We start from the raw sequence: 15854 nt of genomic DNA on the forward strand, positions 1-15854 counted from the left end.
AGATCAGATCTCTCCTTCGTCTAAACCTAAAGGCTCTTTTAAGAGCCACCCAATTCCTTCTAAAAGCTGGTTTTCCTGTTTAATGGGGTAATGGAAGTTATCCTAGCGCAGAGATGCGCACATACAAATTCGTCAGGTGCTGGATCTTAGTAACAACGTAAAAAAGAAAAGATGCTCACTGCCTCATATGCTCCCAGTTTAAAGGTAGGCTAGGTTATAACGTTTTGACCAATCAGGTCTTCGTGAGGTATAAGGTATACCTGACTAAGACCTGAGTGGTCGAAAAGTAACCTAGGCTACCATTAAACTGGGAGCATACGGGGCAGTGTGCGGATATAGCCTATGTTATAGACCCCCCACTTGAATTAGTCTCAATGACAATATGCATTATCATAAGATTCGCAAAACTGCGGCATTGAAAGAGCTACGTTTGTCAAGAATACGATGTCCAAATGTGTAGCTTCATAGTATGAAAACAAAACTCCTGTAAATAAACATACGATGCGAGGTCATGAGCGCGTTAAAGAATGACACCAGCGTGAAATTAGACATTCAGACATCAAACAAAATATAAAAATGCCAAATAACCTATAAAGAAAACAAGAACAACAAAAACACGTTTGTTCCATGCCGAGTAATCCTACCCCATAAATCAAATAGGCCGCCTTTCATCGTTTGAGTCACGCAAACACGTGGAACCAGTTGTCACTTTCTATAATCAGTCAAGTATACATTTGGACTGACAGACAGGAACGTAATGTATAGAAATACAGTGAGTTTAAACAAAGTCCTTTTAGGCAAGTCCCTCCACTCGGCGGCCACATGGCAACACTCTTTGGGCACTCATTTGGGCATCCATCTCGGCAGAAATGCGCGTGCGCAAGGCTTCACGACACCAATCTACTGCAATCTTGCTCCAGCGGCGAGATCACAACACATGATTGGCACGATGTCTTCACAACACACCACATTATTGGCTCAAGGTATTCACAACATAGCACATGATTGGCTCAATGTATTCAATTGTCAACGTTTTGCCGCGGAAGGGGTGTGATATGCATAGACAACTTGGCGTTACAAACTAAGCCCATGCATTTCTATGGAGGATTTTTTGAGTGCTGTGTCTCCTCATTAGAAAGTCTGGTTTAAATCCAAGGGGAGTTTCCTGTGTATTACTGTGCTGTAAAGGCGTGCTATTTATTTTACTGTAAAAATGTCTGCCAACAAATTGCAGTGCAAACAGTTCAGTAAAAGGATTTAAACATGTTAAACAAACATTAATGATGATTCGAGAAGTGCACCTAAATTACTGCGAATAACTGTAGGCATAATCATGAATTGCAACGCTAAATGTACAATTATTTGATATATATTTCCAACGATTCGCTTCCTTCAGAAGGAAAGTGCGGGAAATTACGCGAACCTCTGGGTACTCAGATTAAAGGTGGTGTAGACTGATCATCTGTGGGTGGTGTTAACCTTCTGTTACTGACTGCCCCCTTCTATTCAAAATTACCAATCGTGTCTGAGTATTCGGTTTAGGAGGGAAATTACAGCCATTCTGGTCGTGGGTGTGTGAAGTGACGCAGTCCCCAATTTGCATATAATCTGGGATATATATACCAGGTAACTTCGCTAGTCGTTTACTCTCAATTTTTCAGTCGAGAACTCAATATGCCAGACCCAGCTAAACCTGCTCCCAAGAAGGGCTCTAAGAAAGCCGTGACCAAAACTGCCGGCAAAGGAGGGAAAAAACGCAGAAAGTCCAGGAAGGAGAGCTATGCCATCTACGTGTACAAGGTCCTGAAGCAGGTTCACCCTGACACTGGGATCTCTTCCAAGGCGATGGGTATCATGAACTCCTTCGTGAACGACATTTTTGAGCGCATCGCTGGAGAGTCCTCCCGCTTGGCCCACTACAATAAGCGTTCCACCATCTCTTCCAGGGAGATCCAGACCGCAGTGCGCCTGCTTCTGCCCGGCGAGCTGGCCAAGCACGCCGTGTCCGAGGGAACCAAGGCCGTCACAAAATACACCAGCTCCAAGTAAAGTGTTAATGTAACGCTTCACAACACAAAGGTTCTTTTAAGAGCCACCCACATTCTTTGAAAAGTAATTCCAATATAATCATACCTACCTGTTACTGCTAATCAATTTAGCAAAGACTTTGGAAATATAATCCATCTAAATCGTTTGAGGATATAACATCTGCTCAATACTGTTACTTGATTTGCTGTGAACATGCGTACTTGCGCATTTGGGTTGCTTAGTGCTCCGATGATTGTTTTGGGTCTTTCAAGATGGGTCTAAAGGCATATCTGTTCAGCGTACATTTAATTAAGCGGTTCTAATGATTTATGGTATTTGTTCATGCTATTGATCATTCACGCTATTGATCATATTACATTGCTGTTTATTATTGCTGTTTTCTTAATGTAGTTTTACCAACATTTTAGAACTGTTAACTGTCTAACACACTGACATGGAAACTAACCGACATGGACACCGAAAGGAATAACTTTTTTAAATAAACAAAGCGTTTTTAAACTTTATCCAGTGGAAGATAATAAAACATGTGGAAGCTTGTGTTATCCTTGCTCCCCAGTAGAGGGTATTGTAAATTGGTCTGTTGTGTCCGCTTACATAAAAGTTTAAAACCACCAACCCGATGTACTGCAAATGATTGTATTTAAGCTTGAAGGTAAACTTATTTTGACTGTTCTCTATTATCATCGGGGTAAGCTTCAGAATCAGAATGCAGATTCAAGGAATTTGGTTTCACTTTTTTCACAGATTGCGTTATAGGGTGATGACCGTTCTTGTTCGGTGGTTGATTTTACGTGTTTGGAGTTAAATAATGATAGCCTATCACAGCGTAGTCCTTAATTTAGCACAATTAATCACTCAACTTAAATCAAGATTAAGTAGGCCTGTAATAGGCTACGTTGTAATTATAGACAGAGGCGATTTGTGACCTCTAGGCTTATGGAACTCGTTACGTCATAAAGGTGAGTTCACAATAGCGTAGCTTGTCATCCTCCGCCAAAATACTGCTTTGCTTCACTTTGCTTCAATTTCTTAGTTAGATATAGCCTACACGTTTGTTTTTCCGTTTTGATTATATTCGAATATATATATATATATATATATATATATATATATTTTTTTTTTTTAATCGTAATTTTCCTAATTTGATACCATATTATATTTTAAATTCAGGACGTTTAACTTCAGCCCATTATCATCACAATTTTTGAATGTAGCTCCAGTCAGTGAATTGGACATTTTCAGTTCAATGGATTCCCAAAGCCTTAAAGAGGAGTTGGATAGACTCCATGCCCAAAACCAGGAGATGAAACACATAATGCAGCAGCTCCTGAGCGAAAACCTGCAGCGGATGCAGTACACCGGCTCCCAGACCTGCTTCCCGGCATGTGTGAGTTCCCTATAAAATCTAATAGTAGTAGACTTACAATATCCTAAACTACTACCCGTATGCAAATTTAATAGCCCATATTCCCTGGGGCCAATATGAATACAGCTTTGGCCCAATCTGGCTGTTAATCAATTATAGCAATCATACCATGGGCTACTTATAGCAGAGACTTTCTAATGAGGAGACACAGCACTCAAAAAATCCTCCATAGAAATACATGGGGCTAGTTTGTAACGCCAATGTGGCCGTTGTCTACATATCCCACCACTTCCTCGGCAAAACGTTGCATTGTGAATACATTGAGCCAATCATATGGTGTGTTGTTAAGTAATCGTGCCAATCATGTGTTGTGAACTCGCCACTGGAGCAAGGTTGGTGTCGTGAAGCCTTGCACACGCACATTTCTGCCGAATAGAATGCCCGATGAGTGCCCAAAAAGTGTTGCAATATGGCCGCCGAGTGGAGGGACTTGCCTAAAAGGACTTTGCCTATAGTAACTTTCATGTTAGGTTAATATACAGAACTGTGTGTGTGTGTGTGGGAATGTGTGTTTGTGGTGTTGGGTGCAGGTGGCGGCCATGTTTGACATGTTTCCTCCTCCCTGTCTACAGTGTCATCATCAGCTGCTTCACCCACATCTCCATCCTCATCTTGTGCCTGTGATACTGCCAGACCACAATCCCACAATGCTCTGCGGCTCTCTCCAGCCGCTCAGAGCCGGTGTAGCGTCTGATCAGCATGAGCTGTTGCCCCCTGTCACCCCGGCACGCGCCCAGCAGCAGCAGTCCTGTGGCTCATTCCCCTTCTTGCCTGCGCTTGCCCAGGGCCAGGACCCAGTCCAGCTGTTCCTAGGTGACAGGCGGCTCTCTGCAATTCCGCAAGGAGGTGCTCCGCATCCCCTAGGCAGGAGGAATTTGACTGGCCTTGATCGCGCTCACCCGCTGATGCCACTCCATCACAACAGAGCCCCGAGTGGCGTTGCCAATGACAGCATGGCACCTGCTCCACCTGTCATCACCAAGGCAACGGGCGAAATTCAGAACAACGAGCCGAAGAAGATCAAGGCCAGGCGCTGTATCAAAACTGTTCAAGATGTTGGCCTGAAAACCAGCAGTCACCAGGACAACACTAACAGTGGCCGAAACCATGACAACATTTGTCAACCCAAGGTAAAGCATACAATGCAGTCAGAGCAGGAGCAGGATATGGGGTGTGTGCTGGAACCCCTAAACGTCCACCAGATCCCTGAGAACCTCCGACTGGAGGCCCTATGTGTTGCTGAGGGGATCAGACTCACCAGCCTCCGCTGTAACAGTGTCCTCAGTGGCAATGCCAGCGCTTCTGACCGTGCAGGCAGTTCTACGAGCAGCCTCAGCCCTGTGGACCTCAGGACCCCGTCCGCACTGCGCGCTCTGCCCTTCCTCAACACCCCCACTCCACCCATTGCCCATGCTGTCCCCTCCCCCCCAGAGACAGCCAAACCCCAGGCAACCAATCAGAGACGGTTCGTCAGTAGACTACCCCGCCTCAAGAAGACAGCTTCACTTAGTGTGGCCACTGCTGTGATAGGTGAGCAGTCAAGTAAAGTTAGATACATATCCCTAACAACCTCTTACACACACACTCACTCACACACACTGATCGTATTGTCTGATATAGCTTTGGTTGCAACACAAGAATAGGATCTACAAATCAAACTTAGTATCACATGAGTGCAAACCCAAGGAGCACATGCAGACCATCTCATACAGTCGTGACAACTTAACATTACTCAAACATCAGTCCATAGCATAATTTGCCATGGCAGTGTAAAGAGACAAACAGATTTGACCTTTGACCTCCCAGAGCAAAAGTCCGTGGAGTGTCTGGCAGGGAAGGAGGAAGTGAGGGAGCAGGTGAAGAAGAAGAGAGTGATAGTGGAGAAGCAGACAAGCAGCACCCAGCAGATCAGGGAGCTCCCAGAGCTGGCCAAAATGCCCCCTGTGTCCTGCCCCGAGGAGGCCATCCTGCAGGCCTTCAGGCTGCTCAGAGACGATGACTGGTGGGAGTATAGCTAAAATAGGCTAGGCTAACACATTAAATCTATACAAATTATAGGCTATTAGCTATGATAGGCTACTTTAACATATTTACTTGAGACAAATTATAGGTTTTCAGCTAAGATAAGATACAGTCTGAAACAATGACATATTTGTGTTCAAAGAGTGTATTTTATTGAAGACAGCCTACCCTATGCAAGGTCTTCACACTTTAGAGCTAAGCTGGAGATAGACTGCTAAAGTCAAGTATATGCTCCTCTAAATTGTGTGTGTGTGTGTTGTTGTTTCTGCAGGGAGCAGAAGATCGAGGCCCTGACCTCCATCAGGTCTCTGTCCCAGCACCACGCTGAGGTGCTGCTGCCCAGGCTGCATGATGTGTGTCTGGCCGTCTACCACGAGGTCAGAAGCTCTCTGCTGGAAAACAAGCTAGAACTCATGTTGCATTTGTTCTGTTTCAGACCCGAGAATATGTATTCAGATGACTTAGTTATACTGCACAGTTTCAATAAGCTTACTCGTCTTGGTGCCACTACAATGTATGATCATGTTGGGCCTGGACACACTTTTGTAGACAGTATGAGAACACCGTTGTAACAAACCTTCGTTGTGTTCTATGTATTTTTGAGACAGCTTGTAACATTGTCATTCTACCTTTCTCAACACACCCAGGTGAAAAACCTGCGCTCGATGGTTTCCCGTGCTGCCATGGTGACGCTGGCCCACCTGCACGCTCACTTGGGGCGGGGCATGGACACGGAGGCCGAGGGCACAGCCCAGACACTGCTGCCGAAAGCTGGAGAGGCCAGCGGCTTCATCAGGGAGGACATGGAGCTGGCACTGGGGTACATGGTGCTCAACGTCACCCCCTCTCGCAGCATGAACGCCCTCATCAACACAGGACTCAGGTGAGGGGGAGTGAGAACCCTGATGAGCCTTTACTTCAGACTTTCTGAAGTTTATTGGTTCTCTGTGGTACCGCTGATACTAATGGTTCTACTAGTCCTCAATAACTGGTCTCTGTTTCACCTGGTTTCTCACCTGGTTCTCCTGGCTCTGTGGTTCTTTGTCTCCTCTGGTTCTCTAGCTTACTCATTCTCTGGCTCTGTGTTTCTCTTGGTGTGTCTCAATGGTTCTGTACTTTCTTAGGCACCGTAATGCGGCCGTGAGGAAGACCACTGCACAGTTCCTGGAGAGACTGGCAGAGGTCATGGGGGCATCCCGCGTCTTGTCCGGCAAAAAAAACCTGACTGACCGCTTCATCCACTCCATCAGCTGTCTGGCCCTCGACAGTGCACAGGAAGTCAGGTGGGAGTGCTACTTCTTGTTTCCTAATAACAGCTCAGCTAACCTAACCTAATCAATTTATTATGTGGTATCTAAAAGTCATGTCATGTCATATATCAATGCTACATAGAATTATCTGTCAGTGCCGTGGATTTGAAATTGTATGTTTACCACTGTTAAAACACAATGAAGAGTTAATAACATATTCCAAAAAAAATGTTTTGCACTGTACATATTACACAGTGCATTATACAGTATGTTATACAATATGTTTGCATGTTTTGTACGGGCACTGCACTAGTTCATTTAGTCACTACATGGACCAATTCGAAAAACCTGTTGTCCAATGACATGCCTGCAGGTACTTTAAAAATGGGCTGATGCTCTATGTCACCACTGGATCAAAATTATAACACAAATGCAGGGAGAGACTGTGAGATGATGTTCAAATGTCTAGGAGTTCATTACATAACCTAAATACTTACAAAAAGAGTATCGAAGCTGAAATAAAAACAAATAAATAAAAAAAGAAGACAAATCAAACAGCTAACCAGTCATGTAACGGCTGGGCCCTATATGCCATCTGATTGGGACATGCGTTGTCACTGGCACTTCCCATCTCTTAACACATGAAATGGGTGTATAATAGGGACAAGACAAAAGAAAGACAAGAGAAGACAAAAACATTACAATGAAAGCTGCAAAGCAATCATTCTTGCCAAGCATTCAATAATGCAAATAATAAGCATTCAATAAGCATCGTTTCAAAGTTATAGCTTTTATACATCAAAATGGGCATAATACTAAAAGCTGTTTTGGCATATGTTTACATGTTTACCAGTAATTCAAAATTTGATGACAGAGAAGTTTTGAGTAGATTGATTGACTCTCCCTAAACGTTCTCTGCATTAAGTGATGTCGTCTCGCCTAGCCACTTCAAGTGTGTTCAGCTAAAGTGCCAAGCATGTCAAGTGTGATGTTGGTCAAATGATTCTACTCCACTGTCATAAACAGAGAGTGTGTCTCACGCCCTCTTGTGATGAAATGAAAACAGGCCGTTCTGCCTATGAAAAAACATTGTGGCATCAAACATATGTTGAATGTTAATTTAACATATTAAAACATCTCAATATTTTTTTTAATGCTGTCATTATTAATGAGTTGGTGTTGATGTCCTTAATGTAAATAAATCGGTGTTGATTAATTTTCTTGTGTCTAAAACAGGACCCATGCCCGTAACACGCTGGCATTCTTGGCTTGCCATCCTGACCTTATCAAGATGGTGGACAGGTTCGCCCCTCAGAGAGATCAAGGCACTGTCAGGGACATCATCAACAAATGCCAAAAAAAGTGGGTGCAAACCATTGGAGGACACAATAACACATAGCATTTATCTATCATTGTCAAAAATTGGCCAACATCTCTACTTATTGTCATTTAACCTCAGATAATTCTGAAGGAAATGTCTTAGTAATGTGTCCTTTTGCCCCCCACCCCACCCCCACAGAAATATTAATTGAAGTGAACATCCAAGCTGGAAGAATGCAATAATGCATACTGGTCTACACACAAACCGTAAACATTTTTAAAATGTGGCTTAAGCAATGCACCATCCCTAGTCGCCAATCCAAATTAAGAAGGAATTCTGGCATCAACAAAGGATCATCTAGACCAGCAGAAGCCCACCAGCAGCATTCCAGCAAGACCAAGCTCCTTCTCCCATTCCAGTTTGCTCTCATTCACTCTCAAGCAGCTCTACAGCCCCCAACCAGCTACAGCATTCAAACATCTATTTTCACATAGGCCTAATTTGTATTTTGTTTCTTTTTCATATCTTTCAGTTTCCTTTTTCTGAAACAAGTTAAAAATAAAAGGGAACAAAAAGTGTATTTGTCTGTCTCATTTGGCTCAACATCGTTAATAATAAACTTTGACACTGTTTTGCACATGTAGCGTGCATAGCAGTCTTACAAAACATTCTAACTAGACTAGAAACAACATATTGTGTGGCAAATAACAACAAACTGTTTGACGGCCCTCATAAACCCTCAGAAAATGAATATAATTAATATTGTTACCCAGTTTTTTTGTGACAGGTACTTAACAAGAGTGTAATAACCACCATCAAAAGCCCTACAAAACAATCCCACCCCCCCACACCCCTTTATGAACCTTGGAACCCTGGCTGGCAATATTGCCCATCCATTGTCAGCAGCCCAAAGGCTTGCTGTTGCCTCCCCTTTTTACTTATACAGTCCTGCCAAAATGACTTATATGTAATATGTACTTGTGTATGTAATAATGATAATAACAATATGTTCTCATACTATTCAAATAATAATATCCATAATGTGTCAAATATTCATGTATCCTATGTTTCATACAGCTGGGGTCAAACTGACAGAGGCGGACAGAGTACACAGCTTCATTACTTGAGTAAAAGTACAGATACCCTTTGATACATTTTACTCAAGTACAAGTAAAAGTACAACAGTCAGATGTCTACTTAAGTAAAAGTACTGAAGTACTTGTTTTTAAAAGTACTTGAGTATCAAGAGTACAAGAGCACATTTTCTAAATATTGCGTTACTACTGCCACAGTGCTTACATTTATGTACAGAATCGTCCTACATGGAGTTATGAAAAATGTTAATGTTAATACCTTGGAGAATGTAAAAGGAATTGAAAGTAAAATCAAGTCATTTTCATATTTTTCACCATGTTGCCAGGGATGGGCAGTATTTCTAATACATGTATTTAAAATACGTATTTGAAATATTAAATACTATTTTGTAATTGAAACACTTGAAGCGAAAACTATCATTAACTTGTTCAGAAAGTTGAAATAGTCTGGCGAGGTGGGGCCACAGGTTGGCACATTCCCAGGATGGACCTGCTGCGTCTTCATCCATTGTTTCGTCCATGGTTTCGTCTCTTATCTAAATCTGACCATGGAGTTGACTTTGGCCAAAGTCCTTTTAGACAAGTCCCTCCACTCGGCGGCCATATACCAACGTTTTATGGGCACTCATCGGGCACAGTCTTTGGGTCGAACTGCGCGTGCACGAGGCTTCACGACACCAATCTTGCTCCAGCGGCGAGATCACAACACATGATTGGCACGATGTCTTCACAACACACCATATGATTGGCTCAATGTATTCACATCACACCACATGATTGGCTCAATGTATTCACATGTCGACGTTTTGCCGAGGAAGGGGTGGGATATGTGTAGACAACGGCCATATTGGCGTGACAAACTAGCCCCATGCATTTCTATGGAGGATTTTTTGAGTGCTGTGTCTCTACATTAGAAAGTCTCTGCTTTGGCGGAAAGCTGAAGGTGATTGCTGATAGGCCAATCAGTGGCGCCTGCACAATCCAATCACGTTTGAGAGGGAAACAACAAATTGAGGGTTTCTGATATTTTTCTTTTTTCCTTTTTTTTTAGAAGAAGTAACGCAGGCACGTGCAGAGAAGGGGGGCTACAGGGGCTCTAGCACCTGCCCTTTTGCCCCTTTGATGTCCAAGTGCCCTTTTGACAAGAACCGTTTTTTACTTTTTAAAATTTGTAATACTTCCGCTAGTTCCAACGCGAATATTCGCTAAAATGTCCCATTAATAGTTTGTGAAATTAAAAATTTACAAAAATAACAATTTTCTGTGTTAATTGAAATGCCTTGCGGCCACCAATCCGTGACGTCATACATTCAGTGAACTCTCAAAAGGTGCACGCAGGCACAGTGCTGCAGGAGACGTTGGAGCACGGTAAGGTCACTTGGCAGTTAGCCTATCTGAACATGCAATAGTATTCTAGAGATAGAGAATAAAATGTTTAAAGTTGTTTCATGTTTAATGAAGTAGGCTATCAAACCCGTTTTAACCATGTCATGGTCCATCCATTTCAGTAACCTGGCAGCTTTGAAAATCTAAGGCTGAACGTTCATAACATATTCTGTTTAGGTTACTATGTTATAGTAGCTTAGGTTAGTAGACCTAGTTCATAAAACAGAGTAGGCAAACCTTTTCTAAATCGACATAGGCTACTGTAGTTGTTTAACTAACCTAACTCCACACTTCGTTCTCTGTTTACAGTAGGCTACATTATGCGTAATTTCACTCAGTGGCCACACGCACAGCACGTGAATCTGCAGGACACCAGCTTGCTAATGGTGGTAGTTCACTGTGATAAACATTAAAATTATAGCCTGACAAGCCAGACTAGGCAATAACATATTTGCTGCCGCTAGGGTGCGTCTAGATTTCTAGGCTATTAAAATTAGCTTTGAATTTAATCAATAAGATGTAGCCTTATCGCCGATGATCTCTGTAGACAATAGCCTAATGAAAACTGAAAAGACCTATCTATCTGTGCCCTGGCTACAGTAGGCCTACAGTACATGCACTCCTATTGAATTTTCAGAACCAAGGAGAGAAATGAGAAAAATGTGTTACAGCTCTGTCATGTAGCCTATGTATTCTCTATTGGGTTGTAATCAAAATTAAGTTTTAAATAAAGTTAACACGTTTTCTGAAAATGTTGTTCCATGTGCCCTTTTTTTAAACTTGAGCCCCTGCCCCTTCAAAGGTCTCTGCACGCCCCTGAAGTAATGGGTACTCACGGTTATGGATAGAAATGTAGTGGAGTAAAGAGTACAATATTTGCCTCTCAAATGTACTTGAGTAAAGTCATGAGTACTCCCCAAAAATGATACTCGAGTAAAGTACAGATCCCTCAGAATTGTACTCAAGTACTGTACTCAAGTAAATGTACTCCGTTACTGTCCGGCTCTGCAAACTGACCCCAAGGAACATCAATTTACAAAATATTTGTACAGGACATTGAAAACAAATTATTGTACAAATTTCATGCTAACTCTGTTGTACCCTTCAATTGAAGAAAAGTCATGAAACATGAAGCAAAAAAAAAAAAAAGTGAACCATATATTTTATGATGTTAAACGTTGCTTGGGGTGTTTCTTTCATGCCAGATGTAATGGGACACATACCTTCCAAAAACTTTTGTCTCGTCAGTCCACAGAGTGTTTCCCCAAAAGTCTTGGGGATCATCAAGATTTCTGGCATAAATGAGACAAGCCTTAATGCTCTTTTTGCTCAGCAGTGGTTTTTGTCTTGGAACTCTGCCATGCAGGTCATTTTTTCCAGTCTCTTTCTTATGTTGAGAGTCATAAACACTGACCTTAGCACTCGGAGTAATTTTGGTTGGCCGGCCACTCCTGGGAAGGTTCACAACTGTTCTATGTTTTTGCCGTTTGTGGATAATGACTCTCACTGTGGTTCGATGGAGTCCCAAAGCTTTTCCTCTCCCGCTTGACCCTACTTCTAAAATACTTTTCAGAGATACTTCTTCCAAGCCAATTTCTCACAATTCTCTGAGTTATCTCTGAGATATCTTTGGCGGGCATAATTGCTACAAGAAATCAAAACATGTTGCACTGTCTCAGGTTCCTGACATGAACACAAGCCACTCTGGTATTTTCCTAAAATAAATAAAATGCTGTTCAGAAACGTGTGACCAACCCTCATTCTAGAAATAATAACCTCTTCCTTACGTCTAACCCCCACTCTTTTACAAACATTAACTGAGTCAATTACCCTACTGGAGACGAGGAAGGGTGGCCCAGGAGTGGAGATATGCCAAGGGCATCTGGATCCCCTAGGAGAACTCAAGCACAATCGAGCAGTTCAGGGTCATCTCACTCCTAAGCATGGAGGGCAAGGTTTTTTCAGCATTGTGTCCTAGTTCCTCTCCTGAAAAGTCCCAAGGGTGCCAGAATGCATAGAGCACGCAGGCGTGATCTCCCAGCTGATCAGAGAAGCAAGAGAGGGCAAAGGAGACCTTGCAGTTCTGTGGCTGGATCTAGCAAATGCCTACGGCTCGATACCGCACAAGCTTGTGGAGACTGCACTCAACCTGCATCATGTTCCAGCTAAGATCAGGGTCCTCATCCTGGACTTTTACAGCTGTTTCAGTCTGAGAGTCACCTGCATGGCATTGTCTGGAAAAGGGCATAATCACTGGTTGCACAGTGTCAGTGATCCTGTTCTCCTTAGCCATTATTATATGCTAGTGAAGTCAACAGAGATGGAGTGCAGAGGACCCCTCACAAAGTCAGGTGCCCGTCAGCCCCCTATAAGGGTGTTCATGGATGACCAAAACATCGGTACCAGGCCTTGAGCAACTCATCAGGGTAAGGATGGAATTCAAGCCTGCTAAATCTAGGGCACTGGTTGTGAGGGAGGGGAAGGTGACTGACAAGTTTCGCTTTTCTGTGGGTCAGTTGCAGAGAAGCCAGTCAAGAGCCTGGGCAAGATGTTTGACAGCACCCTGAAGGACACCGCAGCTCTGCAAGCAAGCAGCAGTGAGCTGGGAAGCTTGCTTACAGCGGTGGACAAGTCTGGGCTGCCAGGCCAGTTCAAAGCCTGGATTTACCAGCATGACATCTTGCCACAACTCCTCTTGCCTCTGCTGGTTTATGAGATTCGCTGACTACTGTTGAGTGGTTTGAGAGGAGGATAAGTCAACACCTGCGTAGGTGGTTGGGTCTGCCTCGAAGCCGCAGCAGCATAGCACTCTATGGCTGCAAGAACAAGCTGCAACTTCCTTTCAGCAGTCTGACGGAGGAGTTTATGGTCACCCGGGCCAGGGAGGTGCTGCTGTGCAGGGACTCCAGCGACACCAGGGTCTCCTCAGCTGGCATCGAGGTCCAAACTGGAAGAAAGTGGAAGGCATGTGAGGCAGTCCAGCTGGCTGAACTGCGACATGGTGAGCTGGTGGGAATGGTGGCATCAGGGCGAGCAGGATTTGGAAGCTTTCCGAGGCCACTCTACAGCTAGTCCCAAGGGAAAGAAAGGCGCCAGCTAGTCCTAGATGTGGTCTGTGCTGGGGTGAAGGAAGGCCGCTCCTGCATGTCAGTAGGCATGCGGCAACAGGGAACTTGGACACGATGGGACCAGGCATTAGACGGAAAGATCACCTGGGCAGAGTCTGCCATACTAAGACAAAAGACCTTAACCAGAGACTTTCTAATGTGGAGACACAGCACTCAAATAGAATACTCCATAGAAATGCATGGGGCTAGTTTGTCACGCCAATATGGCCGTTGTCTACACATATCCCACCCCTTCCTCGTCAAAACGTCGACGTGAATACGTTGAGCCAATCATGTGGTGTGATGTGAATACATTGAGCCAATCATATGGTGTGTTGTGAAGACATCGTGCCAATCATGTGTTGTGATCTCGCCGCTGGAGAAAGATTGGTGTCGTGAATCCTTGCGCACGCGCAGTTCGACCCAAAGACTGTGCCCGATGAGTGCCCATAAAACGTTGGTATATGGCCGCCGAGTGGAGGGACTTGCCTAAAAGGACTTTGCCTTAACTCACCAGAGTGTGAAACTGAAAAAAATGACTTTACAGTTATTTTAATGTCCTGACAATTGAGTTATAGGTATAATATTGTAATTTTCACATTTTGTAGTGTATACCTGTATTAATCTATCTACAAAAAAAAAAAAAAAAAAACTCAAATTTGACCTTTGACCCTTTTTGGAAGTTGTATTGTTTGTACTGTATTCTGCCTTAGTATTGCCCACAAAATGACAATCGGTCATACCAGGCAAAATACCTTAACTTCTATTTTATAGCACAATGTTATGATAACAATGATAACTTTCACTTAAAATGTAAGCAATATTAACCTTATTGGACTCACTATGATAAAATGGCTTCACATTTATCAACATCATATGAATATGATAGTTTTTTCTGTATTTCATACTCATACTAGTACCACACAGACAGTCACATTGATTCACACACTCTCTCTGACAGATGTCAGAAATAAGAATTAGAGTGTATAGATGTTTTATATTTATTACACGGCTCTTCAGAGTGCTGCAAAAAGTTCCATTCACATGAATGGGCCTTCCCAAAGTTTGGGCCTATAAACAACTGTAAACAAGCTTACTGTCCATGCTATCGCGATAACGAAAGTTGTACAACAAGCTGAACTAGAATGTAATGCCAGAGGAATTACAATAGTGAATGGAAAGCTGCTGGCTTAATGTTGGTGGGGAAATTCCTGAAAAAAAAAAACATTAAATCAGTTAATCTTTGAGTTCATACAAACCCTCGTACCAAAAGACCTTGTGTGTCAAGGCGTTCTTGAGATATAATACTCAAGGTGTTTTTGACCTTGACATTTGACCTTTGACCTCCAACATCAATTTACTTCATCTTTGAATCCATACAAATACTCATACCAAATTTCAGGCATGTATGTCAAGGCATTCTTGAGATATCACACTCAGAGTGTTCATTGACTTGACCTTTGACCTTTGACCTCCAACGTCAACTCACTTCATCTTTGAGTCCATACAAACACTTGTACCAAATTTGAAGCATATGCGTCAAACCGTTCTGGAGATATAATGCGCAAAGCATGAGATATGGCTGTGACTTAGTTTTAGGGAGCACCAGATTGTATGCATTAGAAGCTGAGACAGTTTCACAGGTGACACCTGTGCCAGTGTTCTAATTAGCCCGGGAACTTCTCTGGGAGCTCAACGAGCGCAGCAGGCTTTAGGCCATTATGACATCACAGCCATACAAGTCTATGGGGGAAAAATGAGCTTTTTGACATTTTTAATCCCCTATTTCTCAAAAAGTATAAACTTTTAAGAAAATCTGAGAAAAAAAACATCTCTTGTCCAACTCCAGACCTACACAACGGTTATTTCAACATGTCTGTACGTTAAGCGGTTAGAGTCGTATTCATTCTTGAAAAGGTAAAAAGAAAAGGTTATAAGAAGAAGAAGCCAGGAGATTTCAAGATAGTGGATTCCATCCACTATAACTAGTGAGCTTCTTTTTAAACGGAACCGCGTGTTTCCTTTGCTTTACTGTGGCAACCGAGTGATAAGCGGGATAACGATCTTCGAGGTGTGTCCTGTTATGTAAGGGATAATGCCCGACGAGGTGTCCATTATCAGAAATAAATGGACGACGCGGAGGCGTGAACCATCCGACGCAAAGCAGTGATTATATACTTTGCCGGTGATCATGTAGGG

At 43.0% G+C, this 15854-nt stretch overlaps 1 protein-coding gene across 1 annotated transcript; it reads left to right on the forward strand.

The window, feature by feature from the left end:
- The first annotated feature begins 1674 nt into the window (after positions 1-1674).
- Positions 1675-2049, forward strand: LOC143105212 (histone H2B-like). The gene has a single exon (XM_076269403.1). The coding sequence runs from the start codon at positions 1675-1677 to the stop codon at positions 2047-2049; it is 375 nt and encodes a 124-aa protein (XP_076125518.1).
- The last annotated feature ends 13805 nt before the right edge of the window (positions 2050-15854 follow it).

The sequence above is a fragment of the Alosa pseudoharengus genome, unplaced genomic scaffold, assembly GCF_046254945.1.
Source record: "Alosa pseudoharengus isolate Yale_2024_CS ecotype anadromous, Long Island Sound unplaced genomic scaffold, YU_APseudo_1.1 YU_APseudo_1.1_scf_1, whole genome shotgun sequence".
Classification (NCBI taxonomy): domain Eukaryota; kingdom Metazoa; phylum Chordata; class Actinopteri; order Clupeiformes; family Clupeidae; genus Alosa; species Alosa pseudoharengus.